Genomic DNA, 17,484 nt, shown 5'->3' with positions numbered 1-17,484 from the left:
CATTGATATACAATCATCTTCCCCATTTAGGTTCTTAAAATTAGAAATATTCTACTATTTTTCATATACCAAATTAATATATTCTTTCACAAGGGAAAAAATTACATTTAATCCAGATATAATATTAAGCTATAGAATTTCATTATTATGTATTAAAATATGATGAGTCATTTAATATTAAAAGTTTATATGTTTGTTTTATAATTATTTATTTATCATCAACACTCCTTTTTTTATGCAACAAAAAAATATCACATGATTGACATTTGAATTGTAAGATTGAAATTGTATATTTAGTTATTGAAAGAACTTCTAAAGTAAACTATTTAACATTAAAACTTGTATGCTATTGTTATTAGAATGCATGTGTTAAGTAAACTCAAATAAAAAATTAAAATTAAAATTAATATACTACATAACTAAAATTTATGCTATTTTTACTTTTAATGCAATCAAATATATTATATAAAAATAATTTAGAATTAAATATCAAAGTACTTTGAACTTTGATAATAAATATATTAATCCAACTTTAATTTTTTTTCTTGTATACCTTTTAAAATGTAAATTACATTAGTAACAAAACTTTAAAAAAATGAATGTTTAAATTAAAAAACTTTTAAATGAATATTTTTGTAAAAGATAAAAATTAATAGAACAAGACACTCTAAAAGCTAATCTTCTTGGGCATCAAGGACTTATTTTATAACCGACTTAATAATCTCATAACATTAAATTTACTATGGTGCCACAAAATAACACTCTATGTACCACCAACTACTCGCACATAAATAATGCTACACTCTTAAGTTTGATATTGAAACATCCCTTTCATAACCATCAAGGGAATTAAAAAATGCATGTAAATGATGGTGACGTAATATTTAAAAGAAGCCATCGACGCAACAAACAATTTTGCAAATGTTTTCCTTAAGGAGTAAATGATTACAGAGCTCGTAAATACTATAATCACTAAGTCCTTCCAAAAACATTAAATAATTTTGTTAAAAAATTTAATTTTTTTATAATAATTACTACAAATATTTATAGAATTATAAAAAGTTATTTTTTAAAATGCATGAATTAATTTGAAATTGAATTTTATTAAATTAGTTGGTTATGCTGATGAGTTGTTAAAGTATATTCTGTCCATTTTTATATATCATTAATGTTTTTACTATTACTTTTTTTGATAGATTATTAATAATATATTGCATTTATATTATTTTTCAGTAGTTATTTTCTTGGCTCAACTATATTTCTATATTATATGTTTTTATATAGTTTTTAAATTTTAAATAATTCTATTAATAATTTATTTTTTTAATTAGTTTTTTTTAGTTATGTAGATAATGGAAAAGTGGAAAATCTTTAATAATGAGAGACTTTTATGTTGTAAATGCCAGTTTAAGTATATTTATTTGAAACAAAATAAACAAAAAAGCAGCAAGGATCTTTTAAATTGTTGCATTGCTAGATTGATTAATTTAAAAGATAACTATAATTTGGTAACGTAAAACTAAGAGAATGGGTTCATTGTATATAAGCGCACACATCTTTGCTGCTTGCAAATAAAATGGAAGTGACTTTTACATTGTTACTGACTGTAGCGCTAATGCTCAAGAGTGTAGAGGCAATGGAATGCATAAGCATTCAAGATCAAGATGTGCAGGTACCAGTAGAACTAGCAAAATTGAATTGTGGCAACTATGTCCTTAGCTTAGATGGAGCCTTCAATGTGGCCACATGACAATTACAATGATCTCAAGATGACACCAGCGAACAAGCCTGTTTTGTGCCCAAGGGGAAGCATACCTCTTCACAACTCCACTACCAGGAACAACACGAAGACACCATGTTTGATGTCGAGCGAATCATCGACGCGTTCCCATCGAGTAGCATAGAAATCTCTTGCATTGTCAGTTGATAATCGATTGACCATGTGTTTTCAGCATGCAGTTGCATTTGTTCGAGGAAAATTCAGAGGATTCAAAACAACCATCAACATATGGAAGCCTCGCGTAGAGCAGCCACGCGAGTTTAGCCTCTCTCAGTTCTGGCTTATCTCCTCTTACGATCGCCATGGAGTTCCTCGCAGCACAATGGAGGCTGGATGGCAGGTTAAAGCTTTGAGAGTGATGTTGTCCTTTCTAACACTGGATTTAGATCTACCCAAGCTTGTATGGTGGAGATGATCCCAGGCTCTTCGTCTACTGGACAGTTAATAGCTCTCGCATAGATTTCGAATTGATATATCTGTGCATGACAGGCCGATGGATACAACTCGACCGGCTGCTATAACTTGGGTTGTGACGGATTCGTCCAAGTTAGTAGCAGCATCGTGCTAGGCGGAGCAATCTCCTCGAGAACTTCCACAGCAGGCTCGACTCAAGTAGAGGCAGAGTTCCTCGTTTTCCAGGCAATTATCTTCCGTCCAAAGTCTCACAAAGTAGTGTGTGTTTTACAGGATCCAAGGAGTGGCAATTGGTGGCTGCGAGTTTCTGGATCCTACGTTGGTTACTGGAAAGCTTCCGCATTGCCAGACTTTGCAAACGGGGCTTCTGCGGTTTCTTGCGGAGGAGAGGTGCTCGAAGTCAAGGTACTCATTTTCTCCGTGGGAAAAGTTTGAGCTCCTCTGGCTTGTACTCCAGGCCAACAGGCACACACGGACCCAAATGGGAAGCGGGGCATTTCCAAACGCTCACTACAAATACGCCGCGTATCACCGGGACATCCAGATCGTCAATGCAAACTTCCGCTTGCAGCAGGCCCAAAACATGGCGAGGGTGGCGGTGAAAAAGCCCGGTTGCTACGATATTGGGACGATCCAGGATGCCGGGAGGAACACCAGCTGGGGAACATACTTCTTCTACGGAGGACCCGGCTACAGCTCCAAATGCGTCTAGCTTGATCTCAAAGAAACTGTGGTTGCTGGCTCTTCTTTCAAGCAAAAACCTTTCTCTTGTCCCAATGCAAAGCTGAAGGAAAGCAACAAGCAAAGCAGCCCTTGTAAAGAGGAATCCATTGCGCGAAATTCATGATATAGTTTGTTGACTCTCCCAAAGTTGCGGCGAGTTCTTTCCACTTAAGTTGAAACTTCTGGGAGCTTGTTTACATTCTAAAAAGCAAAGAGTGAAAATGGCAGCCATAGCTTCTCCTTCAGGTAACCCTCTGGAAAAAGTTTCTTGTCTGTGGCATTTTTTTGGTGAGTGCGAAGTCTACAAAGCATGAGATGGAATCTCAAATGAAATTTACAAGGGATTGGATGTTTCTACTTTTAAAAAGATTTGTATAGGCAAACAGTTGTGGTGGCTTCTTTCCACTCAAGTTTTCTAGCCAGTGTGAGAGCCTGGAGCAACTGTAACAATGGCAGCCACTGGTAGCTCCAAAGTTTCATGATATATAATTATATTTCATGATATATCTTGTGTGGCATTCCCTCTCTATCTGTGAGCTGGGGTAAATTTTTAGGGTTCGTCGCGGATGAGGGCCTCGATCAAGAGCAAGTACGAGGGCGGAGCCGCGGGGGAGGCGGCCACGGCCACGCTCGCGCTCGGGGTAGGCGATCTCAAGCTCAAGGCGTCGTGCACGGATGCCACATTTGGGTCGCGGTCGCCAGGCGGCCTGGCGGCGGCGGGGGTGAGCCTGGGCGTGGAGAAGCCCGGCTGCTTCATCATCGACCACGAGCTCCAGCCGGCGTCGACGCGCTTCCAGTTCATGAGCGCCGCCAATGTCGCGGGCAAGCAGGTGAAGCTCACGTACATTCACCCGCAGAAGCGCAACGCCACGCTGCTCGAGGCGACGCTCGCCGTGGATCCGCGCAACAAGCTCACGGCGAAGTATAGCTTTGCGTCGGGCAAGGGGCAGCTCAAGTACTTCTACCAGCATCCATCGCGCCTCACGCTGGAGCCCGCCTATGATTTTGGGACCGAGTCGTGGAGCTTCTCGGCCTCCAAGAAGATGGCCGATTGCCACACCTTGAAGCTCGCCTACGAGGCGCACCGCAAGGTGCTGGGTGTGGAGTGGATCAGTGATGATCCCAGGCTGGGGCCTTTCAAGGTGGCTGCGTCTGCGAATCTGGACAGCTCCAAGCCTCCCAAGTTACTGCTGGAGAAGACCTGGAACTATGAGTTATGATATTCTTTTTTTGAGGTTTCCTTTGAGAGTGTCTTTTTTATCAAGGGGCAACTTTGGGGACAATATTCCCACTGCGACTATTCAAATAAGCTAAAGCTCTTGTTTGTGTGAGGGGGATTATATAAAGAAAGGATGGCGGATCTAGCCACATTTACAAAACAATATTTTTTTCGGTTAGCATTTTTGTGCCTGACAACGAAGTAATGAAGTATAGACTAAGAAATTTAAAAAAAATGTTTGAACAAATTTTTTAGGGGTAAAGTTGTGCATAAAAAAGGATCTATGTTTTTAGATATTAGTTTATTTCCTTATTTTGAGTTGTATTTGAATGTTTAATAATAATAAATAATTAAAAAATAAAAGTGTTAATTATTATTGCTATATGTATATGTATTAGTTATTATCTAAATTTTTCAAAAGTATATTTTATTAAAATCATATGCAACATAACACCTCCACTTGTATAAATCAATTGCAGACAGTTTGAATCATTTTTAGCTCTTCCTCAAATTTATATATTTTAATGTAATTGCTATTAATTTTTTAGATTTAAATTCATTAACTATATTATAAATAATAATAAAAAAGTATAGTAGTAACATATATTTTCTTTAAATTTTATAAAATAAAATATAAAATGCCCCCTAACATTACCAATGATAAGTATTTGTCACAGAGTTTTTCATTTAAAACTAAATGTTAATTGAAATATTTTATCCTTTGTCTAAACTTCTTGTGTACATAATTCTCCAAGCTATGCTCACACTCTTGCTTAACCATCTTGAATGAACTTTTATATGTTTATTCTAAAATAAATTAATTATGAAATAATTTATATGAAACTTAGTAAAAAATAAAATTTATTTTAACACTTAAAACCATGTGTGAACAACCTTTCCTTTAGCAAGCTTAAACACAATGTCGCTAATTAAAATATTACAAGACCAGAGTGCCCGTAAAAACATGCTCAGCAGGCCCACTCATGTAGACGTGGTGATCCGACGCTCTCCATTCCACTTCCAATTTGCCCCCGGGCAAATCCACAATGCAGTTCTAAGAAAAAAATTATAAACATGTCTGTGTGTGTGTCTGTGGCGTGAGAGAGAGAGAGAGATTTTCATACTTTTTTAGCTCTTCCTTCCAGCACAGCGGCCACAAAGGCAGCACAAGCACCCGTTCCACAAGCCAATGTGATCCCTGCGAAGAAAAACACTAGTTCCTTTGAGAGAGCTTCAATCTCTAGGCACTTGCCTGCGCCTCTCTCCCACACTCGAACTTTTAAATGAGAAAGAGAGATCACTTCCACAAACTCTGCGAAGAAAGAAAACAGTGGCACATATCAAAAGGAATTTAAAAAAGAGCCAACCTGCATTTGTTTTCTGGGGAAACTTTTCATGGTTTTCAAACAGGGGGCCGATCTTCTCCAGGGGCAAAGTACTAAGATCAAACAAATGCTGCACAGAATGGGCCTTGGTAAGAAAAACTAAACAAAAGAGTGTTTTTTTTTTTCCATAGATTTTTACCTCTTCGTGTTCTTCTCCAAAGGTTACGCAGTGTGGATTTCCCATGCTCACACAAGTCACAAGCCACGTCTTGCCGTCCACCTCGAGTGGCTTTTGGATGACAGTTCCATCAAAATGCCCGGGCAGCAAAGTTGGAATCCTGTTTCCATTGAGAATTGGTATTCCCATGTCTACTAGCACCTGGAAGAAGGAAGAAATCTAAGAAAAAATGTTAGAGTTTGCGTAAAGAGGGAGCTCACCTGGCCGTCCTCTTTCAACGTTGGAATGATAGTCCCAGCTCCTGTGTGTATTTTATAACTGGGAGCTTGTTACAAGCTCGGAAATACGCTTCTTTCAGGGAACTGAAAGCGAGAAAGGATACCTTCGATTGCTCGTTATTGTTCTTCCCTCGAGTTCTCCTATGAATCGAGCCATACAACGAATCCCATTGCCACACATCTACAAGTCCATGGAGATTAAGAACAAAGAGAGATAGGAGTAAAACGTTTGCCTCTGGTTGGCTGCCGTCGGGGTTATAGATATGCATTGTGTAGTCGCAGCCATGGACGCCAGGCATGACGAGAATGACTCCATCGCTCCCGACTCCAAAGTTTCGGTTGCAAATCCTTACGGCATCTTCTTTGGAAAGTTTTGGTTCGGCAGACTCGCGATTATCCACCTAAAGAAGTTGTCAAACCATCAGAAAAGATATCTCTTTGCAAAGAAAGAATGAAACACCAAAATGGAAGTAACAACTTACAAGAACAAAGTCGTTTCCCAGACCTTGGTACTTGGAAAACTCCAAGATTCCCTGCAATGACAACAGGAAAGAGTCCTCACTCTCTCCAAAGAAAGAAAGAAAGAAACGCTACGAGAGCCTTACCCGAGAGCTCTTTCTCGTTGACGCCAAGTGACCCAATGGCTTGTGCTGGACCGCCATTCTCACGCTTGGCCTTGCATCGTTCCTGGCTTTGCGCAACGAAGAAATGCCACAACAAGGAGCCCAACGCTGAGAAGCGGCAGCCATGCTTTCTAAAACCCTAGGTCATTCCAGAGTTTTATTTTACTAAAGTGCCACGTTACCTTTAAAAAAGATTTTGCCCTTAATTCGATGGGATGAAGGTTTAGGGTTTTCGAGCGATGGCGATGATTCTTCGCAGGCGCTTGAGCGATTCTCTCCTCCGGCTGCGCCCCCTGTCTCGCGCATTCTCCGATTCTACTGCTCCCACCCCCGGCGCTGCGGCGCCATCGGATTCACAGCAAGCAGAGGCTCGGCCCGTGCAATTGGTCCCTCCTTTGCCCGTTGTTCCCGAGAATTCCTTCTGGACGACGCTGTCTCCATCCTCGCGCACTGGTGAGTGAATGTATATTATTTTTGTGTGTATTTCCATCTGCATTTCTTGTGATTGATCGATCGTTTGAGCGATGTGCTCGCAGTGTTTCCCAAGGACGTGAATGAGTACAGCATTCGGGATTTTCTCAAGTGTTTCGAGGGCTTTGATGTCTACCATGATAAGTTGGCCCGCAAGTGCAAGACTTTCAAAGACTTTTTGCTGGTCAGGGTCAAGGTTCTCAAGAAGATGAAAATGCCTCGCAATCACGTAAGCTTTGCCTGATTTTCTTTTTGGATTTGGTTTCACTGCATGTTGTTCTTGTTGCAGAGAAAAACCATAATCAAGTTCACGCACCGGTACAGAATGGGCATCTGGAAACCAAAACCACTTCCTCGGGCGTCGTAGCGAACTGAGATGGTCTGTCCGATTTCGAAGATTTTGAAGAGTTGGTTTTGAAGTTTCTTTTGGCCTTTGCAGGAAGGATTTGCATGCTGCTTTTTGCTGGACAGCATCCATTCCTCCCTGGAAGGCTGGGAAAGACGATCGTAGTCCTCCAACTGGACTGGTTGGCTTTTGTGTAATCACAACTCATGTCTGAAGGCGCTGTGACAGTGCAACTTCAAATATCCTTTATGTTTCTCTTTTCATTTTCTTTCTTTTTCTGTTTCCAGAGTTTTGACAGGCTAAATGCTTGAAGAGGAGTACCAATCGAAAACACTCGACTCCTCTGGCCCGAGACAACGACAACCAGAGAGCTCGAGACATGCTCCACCGGTCAGTCGGACAACGCAAGTAGCTCTTGCGCCATCTTCTCGTCCAAGGTGCGTCGTTTATCCCTTTCCTCGTTCGAACTCGCCACTCACAAGCGCGAGCGGATTGTGACGTCCAGGCTTCCAAAAGCGACTCTTTGGCCCACGAGACAGAGGGACACAGACGTCCCAAGCTCCCAAGTCACGGACGTTGAGACGCGCTGGCAGCGCCAAAGGATCCGCCAAATCCTGCTCTGGAAGAAGAGAGAAGGATCTTTCCGGGAGTACTTCTCGGGCCCAGGAGAGAGACACGGCAGCCTTATAAAACTAGTTGTGGACGCATCCAGCGGGCGAGAGGAGGAGGAGGAATACTTACATGAGAAGAAGTGCTGGAGCTGCCGCGCTACCCGTGACCCAGTCGTGGCGTATCTTTTGGTGGTATTCCGCGACACGGGTGGTATAGTCCTGCTCGAAAATGCCTAAGCTTTTGCAGATTCGTTGGCTTGCTGTCACAGTACTGGACGAAGACGTACGTGTGTATATGTGCTCCTTCACGTGAATTCTTTTTTATCTTTTTCTTCTTGAGTGGTGAGAAGTCGTGGGGTGATTTTGTCTGGATGAATTTTTGAGGTTCTTCCAGCTTTTGATAAAGAATGGAAACTTGGGAAAGGTTTTTGAGGTTGATCATGGTTCTTAGATCGCCCAGGCTTTAAACTAGTAGTAGCTTATCATCATCAAGCTCCTGTGAGTGTGCCAGAGTCACGGGAAGAGAATCAAGCAAGAGTCCAAACAGAAGCAAACAATACTCTTTTCTTCTGAGTACTTTCTTCTTCTTCTTCTTCTGCTTCTACTTCTTTCATCTTCGGATTCTTATATCTTGCAGCAGTGATTCTATGCCAAGACAATATTTTATAATTATCAATTGTAATAAAATACTGCGAGGTAATATTAAAAAACAGATATTTCCGTTTTTAAAATAAAAAATACACGATAGGTGCACAGAGCCCAAAAGCGTTTGTAGAATGTGTCTGTCGTGAATGTTTGTCTGTTTGAAAGGAGGAGAAGGTTCTTCTTGACCCCACGCGGTACGTACGTGGAAAAATTTCCATAGTTATATTCTTCAAATCTCTACATTGGCCATTTGATTACAAACAACAACGTGCTTATTAGATCTCTTGGAGGATGCACAGGCAAAAGAAAAGGCCCAAAACAACAAAAGGGCATCACATCAGATTCGCAAGTTGCCAGGTTCAGGCATTTATAAAATAGTTTGGGCATTTGCACATACTTCATTTGTAGCATATTCGTCAAGTTATCGCGATCAGAGCCCCAGAATCACAAAAACGGTGGTGGTAAAATAGAACGGGATACGTATACATGCATGTATGTACACATATAACATAAAACCACGAAGAAGATTCCAAGGATCCACTCACTCACACCGAAGTAGAAGAAGAAACTGAGCACAAAACAAACAATATTATGGCGTACACAGTACTTATAAACTTTGGCAGCCGCAGCTGGAGTTTCAGCTACCTATCTACACCTACGCCTATACGTATACGTAACGTAGACTTTCGCTGTCCGTGATTGGAGTGGGTTTAAGCTACGCGATCTTCATTCTCATGAGTGATCCGCAACCATTTTCATCTGGCAATAAAAGTTGACCGGGGGTTTGTTTTGCGTGAAAAACAAACCGGTCTCTTTCTTCGAATCCTTTTCTTTCCCCCAGGCCTGTTAGAAGGTTAGGGTTGTTTGCGCCAAAAGACGAGCTTCTGTACCGCGTAATCCCTTGCTTTCTTCGTTTAAAAACCAATCTGGACGTACGTCTAAGGAGATCTTCGTCATCCACTTGGTTTTGAGCCGTAATAATGCTCTACGCAGGAGCCAGCCACCACCACCTTTTGAACAGCGAGTTATAAGATGGGTATTATAGAGACAAGCAGCGCAGCCACACACACACACTCTCACACATATATCGTTTTTCTGGGACCACGTTATACGTACCGACGAGGCTTCCTCCGTACAAGGTACACCACCCGTGATTCTTCAGGTTCTTGTTCCCGCTAATTATTCGTGCTTTGTTTTGGAGAGGGAAGTTTAGAGAGATTTCAAGAGGATCATGGACGGAATAGTGTAGATATTTCTAAAGATCTATATGATGCTTTGATAGTCTTACGTACCCATCCATGCGACCTACTGCCGATGGATGCAAAAATGCAAGCTTGATGATAGATGCTGCCTCTTCGGCATCCTCTTCTTTGTGTTGGTCGGGTCTGCGCGTCTTAGTTGAGGATTTACAAGGTGATAAACTGGTTCTTGAATGACGATTAAAGTTTGTAGCCTTCTTATATATGAGCTGGTAGCACTTAGTGAAACCCTATACTTTATGCAGGGGGGCAGTGTGTCTTTGTCTGTGTTATTGTTGGCGTATGGAAAGTATTTACCACCAAAGTTGTTGTCCCGCAGTGTCTAGAAACAAGTGATCATTCAAAGATGAAGAATTCAAACCAAGAGAACGATTTGGAAACGCTCTTCTTTCCTTCTCACAATATCGATCAATAAAACGCAATCAAGTCTTCCAGAGATCTCCACGGGATTGAGCTCCTTTAAAACCACACCAAGTCAATCAAGCTTCCTTCTTCTTCCATCGCAAAGACGAGCCGAGAGATCACTCTATATCATTCACGTAACTATGAAGACAACGAAGGCACATTACGTTACCTGTACACTTAAAACTCTACGGTGGTCATGGAGGAGCGAAACTCGTGACTCTCTCGCCTTGCAAGAGCCAGGCTTATGCGGGTAATTGCTGGGATTAAGACGCACTACACAAGACAACAAAGATCTCACAGGGGGGAAGCAAAGACGTGAACAAGCGATCGCTTTCTTTCAATCAAACTTCACCTCTCCAAATCTCTCGGAGTCTACTCATCATCAGATTCTGCATTGAATGCCAGAAAGGGGAGGAAGGAAGCTCCCTTTGTCAACTTTTTGGATTGGAAGTTTATCTCTAATCACACTTAAGATGATCCCGGCCTCTAAGCAGCAGGGAGTACTTGCGATTAGTGGATTAAGCACAGGAGCGTGGCTGCATTGCATGGGCTTTCTTTTGTACTAACGTGGACTTTTTTGCAAAGGGGATTTGATGTGTAGCACGAACCATCTGTCTTTCCAGAGATTCAATGACCTCTTTGCCACCGATTATTTAATGAACACACGCGTATCCCAACGACTTGCTTTGCTATCTATGTTCTTCGTTTTCCATCGTACCACCTATCTAGAGCTCTATGGAATTTTCTTTCTCCTCCTTTTCGTCTGCTGTCCGTAACAAAAATGGGTTCCTTTCGAGTAAATTCCCTGTTAAGCAAGGAGCAAAAGAAAGAACAAGTCCAAGAAAGAAACGAGCTTGAAGAACTCTTGTCCCTGAAAGTTACAAAGAATGTCTTTAAATACTTTCTTACACAAGTAGTATATGTATACAGTGTCATATATCTCAAATCATGCACAGTTGATGGCATGAAGAACATGGAATAGTTACAGAGCCATGGCTGCAGCTCCAGCATACTCCAGTGCAGCAGCAATTCTACTGCCACCACCACCACATCAATTGAATCAGTAGCCTACTCCTGAAGATTATCCATAGTGATCATAATCTAACCACACCGCACTGCGGAATTCATGATTCCACTGTTGCATGCAAATAACTTCCAGAAGAAACAAACAAAGACTGGAAGAAGCAAAAGGAAGAAAAAAAGAGAGAAGAAAAGAGCGCGGCTTTTTGGAACAATCTGGAACACTAAAGTCTTCGTCTTCTTCTTTCTTCTTCCTTCGTCTTTAACAGACAGATTCAATGCACACCCTTTCCCCTTTGATCGACACGAATAGGAATCGCAAGAGTAAAAAGAGAAAAGAATCCATTTAAATCGATCCTGGATCTCATGATCCATTCAGATGCAAACTCTATCGTCTCGTGATGCTCGGAGCTTGAGCCATGGAGCCTCGCTGCGAGTGGACGGCATGAGCTCCAGCTCGATCTTGGCGGCCTTGATCACCGCCGCGTCTTGATTGTCGGCCTGCTGATCCGGATGCAAGCGTTTCCTCCCATGCAAAACCACTCCAAACAGCTTCGGACCGGCAGACTTGATCATCCCACCTGGACTCGTGTGGTCATCTTCAACATCCCGTTGCTGATCATCAACGCTAGCTCTCCCGGGAGATGATGGTGAAAACTTGGCAGCCGGCCTCGCGGCTGCCGCGGCATTGAGCTCCCGCAGCTTTCCATCCACGAAATCGATCGTCGAGGCCCGCGGAGCAGCGGCATCCATCCCCAGCAGCTTGCTGCTCCCGACAACCATACCGCCTCCAATTAAGCTGGAAGTTTGGTGTTCTTGAGTCGACAGTGGTGACGGCGGAGGCATCTGGTGTCGGAGGAGTTGCGGCTGCCTGCTGGTGGCGGAGCTCATCATCATCGCGCTGGTGCGGGGGAAAAGACGATCGTGATCCCCGGCACTTGCACCGACAGGACTGGACCTCATGTTGTGCTGAAGGAAGAGCAGCGCGTCGTCGTAGAGCTTCTGGAGCCTGGCCAGCTCCGAGAGCAGGATGCAGTTGTCCCGGCGGAGCCGCTCGTTCTCATCGGACAGGGAGAGCGATGTGGCCGTGACCACCGCTGCAGTGCTGCTGGCGCTGCAAATGCCCCTTGGAGAGTGCAGTGGCGACGACGACCATGCCGCGGCTGCTGCTGCTGCTGCTGCTGCGCTGGAGTTGCATGCAAGCTGCTGGGGATCGTCGCCGGATGTGGACGGCGAGAGCGAGCCGTAGTGCTGGAGATGCGCTAGCGAGCACTGCGCCTTCCTCCGGTGGATCTCGCACAGCAAATGCCGCTCGCCCTTGCGGAAGAAATCGTTGGCAAACTCCCATCTGTCGGGGACAACCTTGCGGAATCCCTGCAAGAACGCGACGATAAGATGATCAGATCGGAGAACAAGTGAGAGCTTCAAGGTGATTCGAGAGACTCACATAGGTGTTGAGCTGCCGCACGAAGCTGGAGAAATTGTTGTGCTTGAAGTAGTTTGGGAGCAAGTCGCGGGCGAACTCTGGCGGCCTCCACACGACGAAGGTGGAGCCGTCTTCGCCCCACGAGACGATGTCGTTGGAAGCGGCATCGTCGACGAGCTGATACGTTTTGGTCAGGAATGGCGCCGGCACAACTCGGTGCGAGTCCACCGATAGGACGCAGCCATCGCTGCTGTCGAACGAGAGGGCCATGCTATCTCTCGACTCAAGATGTAGTTCCAGTTCTTCTTACACTACTCACAAGAAACAAATGCAAGACTGTAGATTTGGTAACTCTCGATCTCGGTCTCGATACTCCTACGAAAAGAATGAAATGAATCGCAAGGGACCCTGGGCTACAAAGAAGAAGAGAACGAAGAAAAGATTAACAACGACGCGATGGAGCTCGCGACGATTTCTTCCTTCCACATATGCATGATCGATACACAAGCACAATGAATCGAAAACAAGAATGATCTAGAGAAAGCAAAACAATAAAAACCAAAACTCGCGAGCCTCTTTTCTCTTGCGCTTCGTTTGGACACGCACAAAATGCTGTATGGGCATTCAAGCCCGGAGAGTACAGGGCTGGTATATACCAATAGATAACACGGAACTGACGGGCTTGAAGGGCGTGAAAACCGTTAGGTTAAAACCTATGGTAACCTACGCTTTTGGTTCTACCGCCGTTCACGGCGGCGGCGGCACGGTACACGTGTCAGTCTAGATTGTAATACTTACTCAGCTCTGCTTAGCATGTAGAAACAGTTTTAGTTATCATCTTAATCTAAACTGCAAATAATTCCGTTTGCCTCTCTCTTTGAGAATCTATGCATTGATCTCTTCAATAGCTTAAACAAACCGTCCCTGAAATCATTTGCGAAGACCAGTCCGACTTCTTAGAGACGATTTCTTCGTTCTCCAACAAAACGAAGAAGTGTACTCTCCCCTGTTCTTGGCCAAACCAGCAAAAAAAGAAAAAAGGATTTAAAACCACAGGAACAAAGAATCGGAAGAAATCACTCACCCAACATCCAATCCAGCTCTCGATCTCGATCGACCCGCATAAAAAAAGTTGTAGCAATCCATGGCGCCTTGAAACTTATAAAAATCTCGCCATGCGAATTGATGTCTCATCCGGCTTGCTTGTCGTCGTCTTTTCATGTCAACGTCGATTTCACGTAACGCCTACTACTCGTCTTCTTGTTTGAGCTTTTCTTCTTCCTGTTATACTTATCTTTTTTTGCTTGCTCTTGTTGGATCAACACGGCCTGCACAACCACCGAGACTTGTATCCAATTAGTTATCTGGAAACGAGGATACCCACCGCTCTCTCGCTCTCCCCCTCTCGCCTCGCGTTGATGGAGTTTCTAGACATTCGATGTTCTCTTGCTTGTCTTTGGTAGACACGCGGCGCCCGCGACTACTCTCGAAGCTTTGGAGTTTTAAAACAATGCTTGTGCTGCGCGGGAAATGGCGAAAGCGGTGAGCGCGTCTGATGGACACGAGAAATGAACAAGGATCCTGAAAACACACGCAAAGGAAGTCAGCAGTAAACAAAGGAAGAAGAAAAAGAAAAAATCTTTTTCACCGCGAAGAATTGGTAGTCATGAAACTTTTCTTCTTCGCTACGGCCATGCATTCTCTCAATCACGGTAAAAAGTTGTCAATATACTGTAGCCAACGGGCATCAGTAACACTCACGTCCTGAAAATACGAGCCCAAACTTAAGAGGATTTACCATCGTCATCGCCTGGGCTAAGAAGAAAACATACAAGACGTTGGAACAAACTCTAGACAGTAAAAACAAAAATTCACCTGACAACATTCTCAGCTCGCAAGGAAGAAAGGCGAGAATGCGTCAAGGAGCCAGTAGAGACACAAACAACAGTCCGCTGTAAATGTAAATCCTGCCAAGCCACACTGAGTAACAGCAGCACAAAGAAAAAGTTACCTGAAGCAACAGTTACATCATTGGCCAGAGGACGTTGTTGCATATACCAAATCCAGCCAGATCCATCAGAAAATGCAGCTTGAGATTTCATAAGGCTTGATGTTCGCTGGCAGATAGAAAGCGACTCCTTGAAGTGCCTGAGGAAGGACAGCTCCATCCATAAAGACGTTGAACAGGCCACCAAGCTGAATAAAATAATGTATTCAGCTCCTCTGATCCTGTGGTGGTGAGCGCGTGAGTGGTGAGCCTCTGGAGCATGGAATGCTTCCTCCGCCCGAGCCTCCTTCCTTTTATCGGTTTCACATTTCCTGTTTTAAGTCAAACAAGCAAGTGTCAAAGGCTGTTCAGGAATTTACCAAAATGTACCAGTACTCAGACAAATACCATACAGTAACTGATGTGTACCAGGAGCAGCAATGGAGCACGACAAAGAATACGACGCCCTTGAAGACTCTGGCCTTCCTTGTACATATTTAGTTTCTCTAGAGAACACCGAAGCCATGTAGCTTAAGTATTAGTAGTGTAAAGAAAAACGAAGGACCACCACCAGACCGGACGGGAGGCCTTGGAGCGCGGCACCACGGTGTCTAGCAAAATGTGGCCGACTTAAACTTGAGAGGATACGCAAAGGAGTTGGAGTAGGAGAACCTGATAACCATGCCGTGCTCGAGAGGATTACCGTTGTTTACCAGGCAATCGTCGTAGTTGACGCGCTTGAAAACTTTGGGATTGACCAGAGGGGCCGAAGCAAACCACCCGCAAGCCAAGTGTATGTCCCGAGGAGCACAAGGGGACATGCAACTGTTGACGATCTGAACAGTGTACTGAGGAATCCCAGGCGACCCATCCTGTCTTTGGGAAACGCTAATGTCTGTGTAGGTACAAGCACGGCGACCTGCAGGCGAACGTGGAATGCAGTAAGATAGATCAACCATTGGAAAGAACGGAAAAAGAACAAAAACAAAAAAAGAGACCAACACGTTCAAGTACACGGAGAAAAGTGATCGAAACAGTCGATCCTGTATTAATAGAGGAGCAAATTACACGCACGAAAGAGGGGAGAAACAAAAACTAGCAAAGGTCTCCGTTTATACAATTCCAGGAGGAGGAACTAGGAGCTGCAAAACTGTGGGGGGCTCTTATGTACACAAAGCAAAGGAAGAAAAAAAAAACTCTCCACGATGCCACCATCGCTACGAGGTATAACGAAAGCGCACCAGAAGAAACGAGGCCAAAACTGACACCAGCGGGCTCGGGGGAAAAACTTACTGGCAACTCTTGGCTGAGGAGACTTTCATCGGGTACTCAAAGGAATTGGCATACTGGAAGTTGACACTATCACCCCCTTTGATTGCCTTCCCGTCATTGACGAGGCAGTCATCGTACTTAAGCCGCCGGAAAATCTTTGGGTTGACAAGCTTGGTTGAGGCAAACCAACCACACGAGACATGGACGGCGGACATAGAACAGTCATGGAGACACAGGTTGATAATCTGGACGGTAAACGTTGGGATGCCATTTGGAAGAGGGGCGGACTGGCCTTGGAAAATGCTAATATCAGAGGTCGTGCACGAATCGGCAAGGCGGTCTGCAATGGAAAACTACCTCCCATCAGCATGTAGTAGCACTCTCTCCACACAAGCAAACAAAGGCAAAGCAAAGAAGCGGACACTCGGAAGAAGTCACGTACAAACAAAACACAAGCCAAGCAACACGACACTAAACTCTTATCACCACAAGAAACGAAAGAAAAAACTATACGGGAGGAAGAACCACGTACCAGCAGTGCTAAGGAGCTTCCGGTTTCTCATGATCTGATGATTGAAAGGATGATAGCTTGCATTGGTAGCATTTCCCTCGCTATTAACACCAACAGTGGATATGGAGACTCCTGTGTGAAAAAGAAGCAATCGATGAGAAAATTCCAGTGCCCCATTCATGAACATGCAAATCGATGGGTACCTGGTCGGCTGCCAAACATTTGATCGGATCCCAGGAAAACGAGGCCGAGCAAGGCGATGAGGAGTAGACTAGCGGCGGCGGCGGCGGCGGAGATGGAGCAGCCAAGGGGCCTGCATTCTCGTGCCATGACGCGATGCGGATGATCCAATCCTCTCATGCAGTCGCCGGCGATGAGGATTATCGTCGATCGAGTGATCGGACCGGAGAAAGAAGTCGAAATTTCAAGCTTGCGATGGCTGCATGGCGCAATTAGAGAAGAAAGATCTGGCGGAATTTCGGCCGCTGGAGCGAATGCGCGGGCAGGAAACGAGAGATTTCACACAGCGCACCCGGCGAGCAAGCCCTAAGAGCGATCCATCCCGGAGAATCGACGAGAGATCGGTGGATTTGAAGGCGCCGAGCAGGGAAAAGATTCCAGAGGGGCGGCGCTGGGCAAGCGCGACCGATGTGGAGACCGATGTGGATCCGATGTGCCTCCGCCGTAGAGAAGCGCCGAGAGAAGCGCTAGAGCGTCCAACGCTTTGTGAAACCTAAATGTGGATCATTGGAGGAAGAAGAAAGAGAGGAGAGAGAGAGAGAGACGAGCACGAGAGCACGAGAGCACGCCAGAAAATGGAAGACGAGAGGCCTTAAGGACAGGGTGCCGGTGGAAATGTGGCCCTGTCCTAAACGACCTCCGCGATCCAACGGCGGGGATGCGCCTATTGGATCTTTACGTTTCAGTTTTTATGTTAGTGTAACGGGGCTTTTACTGCGGTGTTTAATTCCAGTCACCCCCCAGTTGCTTT

General features: G+C 44.3%; 6 protein-coding genes across 15 annotated transcripts; 3 read left to right on the top strand and 3 right to left on the bottom strand.

The window, feature by feature from the left end:
• The first annotated feature begins 1,576 nt into the window (after positions 1-1,576).
• On the top strand, positions 1,577-2,906 carry LOC9645939. The gene is made up of 4 exons (XM_024674931.1): positions 1,577-1,672; positions 1,953-2,120; positions 2,270-2,419; positions 2,544-2,906. Exons 1-4 carry the CDS (start codon positions 1,577-1,579, stop codon positions 2,904-2,906), a joined length of 777 nt encoding a protein of 258 aa, XP_024530699.1.
• A 554-nt stretch (positions 2,907-3,460) lies between these two features.
• LOC9645355 (outer envelope pore protein 24, chloroplastic) lies at positions 3,461-4,299 on the top strand. The gene has a single exon (XM_002969926.2). The coding sequence runs from the start codon at positions 3,484-3,486 to the stop codon at positions 4,135-4,137; it is 654 nt and encodes a 217-aa protein (XP_002969972.1). The 5' UTR covers positions 3,461-3,483; the 3' UTR covers positions 4,138-4,299.
• A 719-nt stretch (positions 4,300-5,018) lies between these two features.
• Positions 5,019-6,676, bottom strand: LOC9645938 (diaminopimelate epimerase 1). Of its 3 annotated transcripts, none has more exons than XM_024674575.1 (10): positions 6,523-6,676; positions 6,400-6,450; positions 6,151-6,318; positions 6,022-6,098; positions 5,900-5,957; positions 5,661-5,858; positions 5,504-5,591; positions 5,389-5,448; positions 5,261-5,334; positions 5,019-5,190 (listed from the first exon to the last, which is right to left on the bottom strand). In XM_024674575.1, exons 1-10 carry the CDS (start codon positions 6,664-6,666, stop codon positions 5,074-5,076), a joined length of 1,035 nt encoding a protein of 344 aa, XP_024530343.1. In that variant the 5' UTR covers positions 6,667-6,676; the 3' UTR covers positions 5,019-5,073. The 3 variants fall into 3 exon arrangements, with proteins under 3 accessions (XP_024530343.1, XP_024530344.1, XP_024530342.1); XM_024674576.1 differs by having other exon boundaries at positions 5,661-5,840; XM_024674574.1 differs by having other exon boundaries at positions 5,504-5,840.
• Positions 6,677-6,763: 87 nt separating this feature from the next.
• On the top strand, positions 6,764-8,404 carry LOC9645354. 2 transcript variants are annotated; one of them, XM_024674580.1, is made up of 5 exons: positions 6,764-6,993; positions 7,077-7,240; positions 7,301-7,390; positions 7,451-7,794; positions 7,863-8,404. In XM_024674580.1, the coding sequence occupies exons 4-5, from the start codon at positions 7,661-7,663 to the stop codon at positions 8,203-8,205; spliced, it is 477 nt and encodes a 158-aa protein (XP_024530348.1). In that variant the 5' UTR covers positions 6,764-6,993; positions 7,077-7,240; positions 7,301-7,390; positions 7,451-7,660; the 3' UTR covers positions 8,206-8,404. The 2 variants fall into 2 exon arrangements, with proteins under 2 accessions (XP_024530348.1, XP_024530349.1); XM_024674581.1 differs by having other exon boundaries at positions 7,451-8,404.
• A 3,195-nt stretch (positions 8,405-11,599) lies between these two features.
• LOC9645353 (heat stress transcription factor B-4) lies at positions 11,600-13,340 on the bottom strand. Its single transcript, XM_024674572.1, has 2 exons — positions 12,745-13,340; positions 11,600-12,671 (listed from the first exon to the last, which is right to left on the bottom strand). Exons 1-2 carry the CDS (start codon positions 12,991-12,993, stop codon positions 11,673-11,675), a joined length of 1,248 nt encoding a protein of 415 aa, XP_024530340.1. The 5' UTR covers positions 12,994-13,340; the 3' UTR covers positions 11,600-11,672.
• A 199-nt stretch (positions 13,341-13,539) lies between these two features.
• Positions 13,540-16,876, bottom strand: LOC9645351 (TPD1 protein homolog 1). Of its 7 annotated transcripts, XR_002992337.1 has the most exons (7): positions 15,101-15,304; positions 14,735-15,042; positions 14,599-14,690; positions 14,372-14,533; positions 14,108-14,304; positions 13,808-14,051; positions 13,540-13,729 (listed from the first exon to the last, which is right to left on the bottom strand). XR_002992337.1 is itself a non-coding variant. In XM_002969679.2 (4 exons), exons 1-3 carry the CDS (start codon positions 16,851-16,853, stop codon positions 15,322-15,324), a joined length of 576 nt encoding a protein of 191 aa, XP_002969725.2. In that variant the 5' UTR covers positions 16,854-16,876; the 3' UTR covers positions 15,031-15,042; positions 15,140-15,321. The 7 variants fall into 7 exon arrangements, 2 of the variants coding, with proteins under 2 accessions (XP_002969725.2, XP_002969724.2); XR_002992339.1 differs by having other exon boundaries at positions 14,108-14,538; XR_002992336.1 differs by having other exon boundaries at positions 14,108-14,533.
• Positions 16,877-17,484: the final 608 nt, after the last annotated feature.

The sequence above is a fragment of the Selaginella moellendorffii genome, unplaced genomic scaffold (assembly GCF_000143415.4).
Source record: "Selaginella moellendorffii unplaced genomic scaffold, v1.0 SELMOscaffold_13, whole genome shotgun sequence".
Taxonomy (NCBI): Eukaryota; Viridiplantae; Streptophyta; class Lycopodiopsida; order Selaginellales; family Selaginellaceae; genus Selaginella; species Selaginella moellendorffii.
Note: the sequence above shows the minus strand (reverse complement) of the source record. Positions and strands in the feature narration are given on the sequence as shown.

Excerpts from the sequence above, each read along its gene's own strand:
- LOC9645939 (XM_024674931.1), top strand. The coding sequence starts at position 1,577 with ATGGAAGTGACTTTTACATTGTTACTGACTGTAGCGCTAATGCTCAAG. Across the intron at positions 1,673-1,952 it reads TTCAAGATCAAGATGTGCAG|CATGCAGTTGCATTTGTTCG; the intron begins GTACCAGTAGAA and ends ATGTGTTTTCAG. Across the intron at positions 2,121-2,269 it reads CAATGGAGGCTGGATGGCAG|GCCGATGGATACAACTCGAC; the intron begins GTTAAAGCTTTG and ends TGTGCATGACAG.
- LOC9645355 (XM_002969926.2), top strand. The coding sequence starts at position 3,484 with ATGAGGGCCTCGATCAAGAGCAAGTACGAGGGCGGAGCCGCGGGGGAG.
- LOC9645938 (XM_024674574.1), bottom strand. The coding sequence starts at position 6,666 with ATGGCTGCCGCTTCTCAGCGTTGGGCTCCTTGTTGTGGCATTTCTTCG. Across the intron at positions 6,319-6,399 it reads TGGGAAACGACTTTGTTCTT|GTGGATAATCGCGAGTCTGC; the intron begins GTAAGTTGTTAC and ends CAACTTCTTTAG. Across the intron at positions 5,335-5,388 it reads AGTGTGGGAGAGAGGCGCAG|GGATCACATTGGCTTGTGGA; the intron begins GCAAGTGCCTAG and ends TTTTCTTCGCAG.
- LOC9645354 (XM_024674580.1), top strand. The coding sequence starts at position 7,661 with ATGCTTGAAGAGGAGTACCAATCGAAAACACTCGACTCCTCTGGCCCG. Across the intron at positions 7,795-7,862 it reads GCGCCATCTTCTCGTCCAAG|GCTTCCAAAAGCGACTCTTT; the intron begins GTGCGTCGTTTA and ends TGTGACGTCCAG.
- LOC9645353 (XM_024674572.1), bottom strand. The coding sequence starts at position 12,993 with ATGGCCCTCTCGTTCGACAGCAGCGATGGCTGCGTCCTATCGGTGGAC. Across the intron at positions 12,672-12,744 it reads TGCGGCAGCTCAACACCTAT|GGATTCCGCAAGGTTGTCCC; the intron begins GTGAGTCTCTCG and ends GCGTTCTTGCAG.
- LOC9645351 (XM_002969678.2), bottom strand. The coding sequence starts at position 16,853 with ATGAGAGGATTGGATCATCCGCATCGCGTCATGGCACGAGAATGCAGG. Across the intron at positions 16,626-16,696 it reads AATGTTTGGCAGCCGACCAG|GAGTCTCCATATCCACTGTT; the intron begins GTACCCATCGAT and ends TTTTTCACACAG. Across the intron at positions 16,323-16,514 it reads GAAGCTCCTTAGCACTGCTG|ACCGCCTTGCCGATTCGTGC; the intron begins GTACGTGGTTCT and ends TTTCCATTGCAG.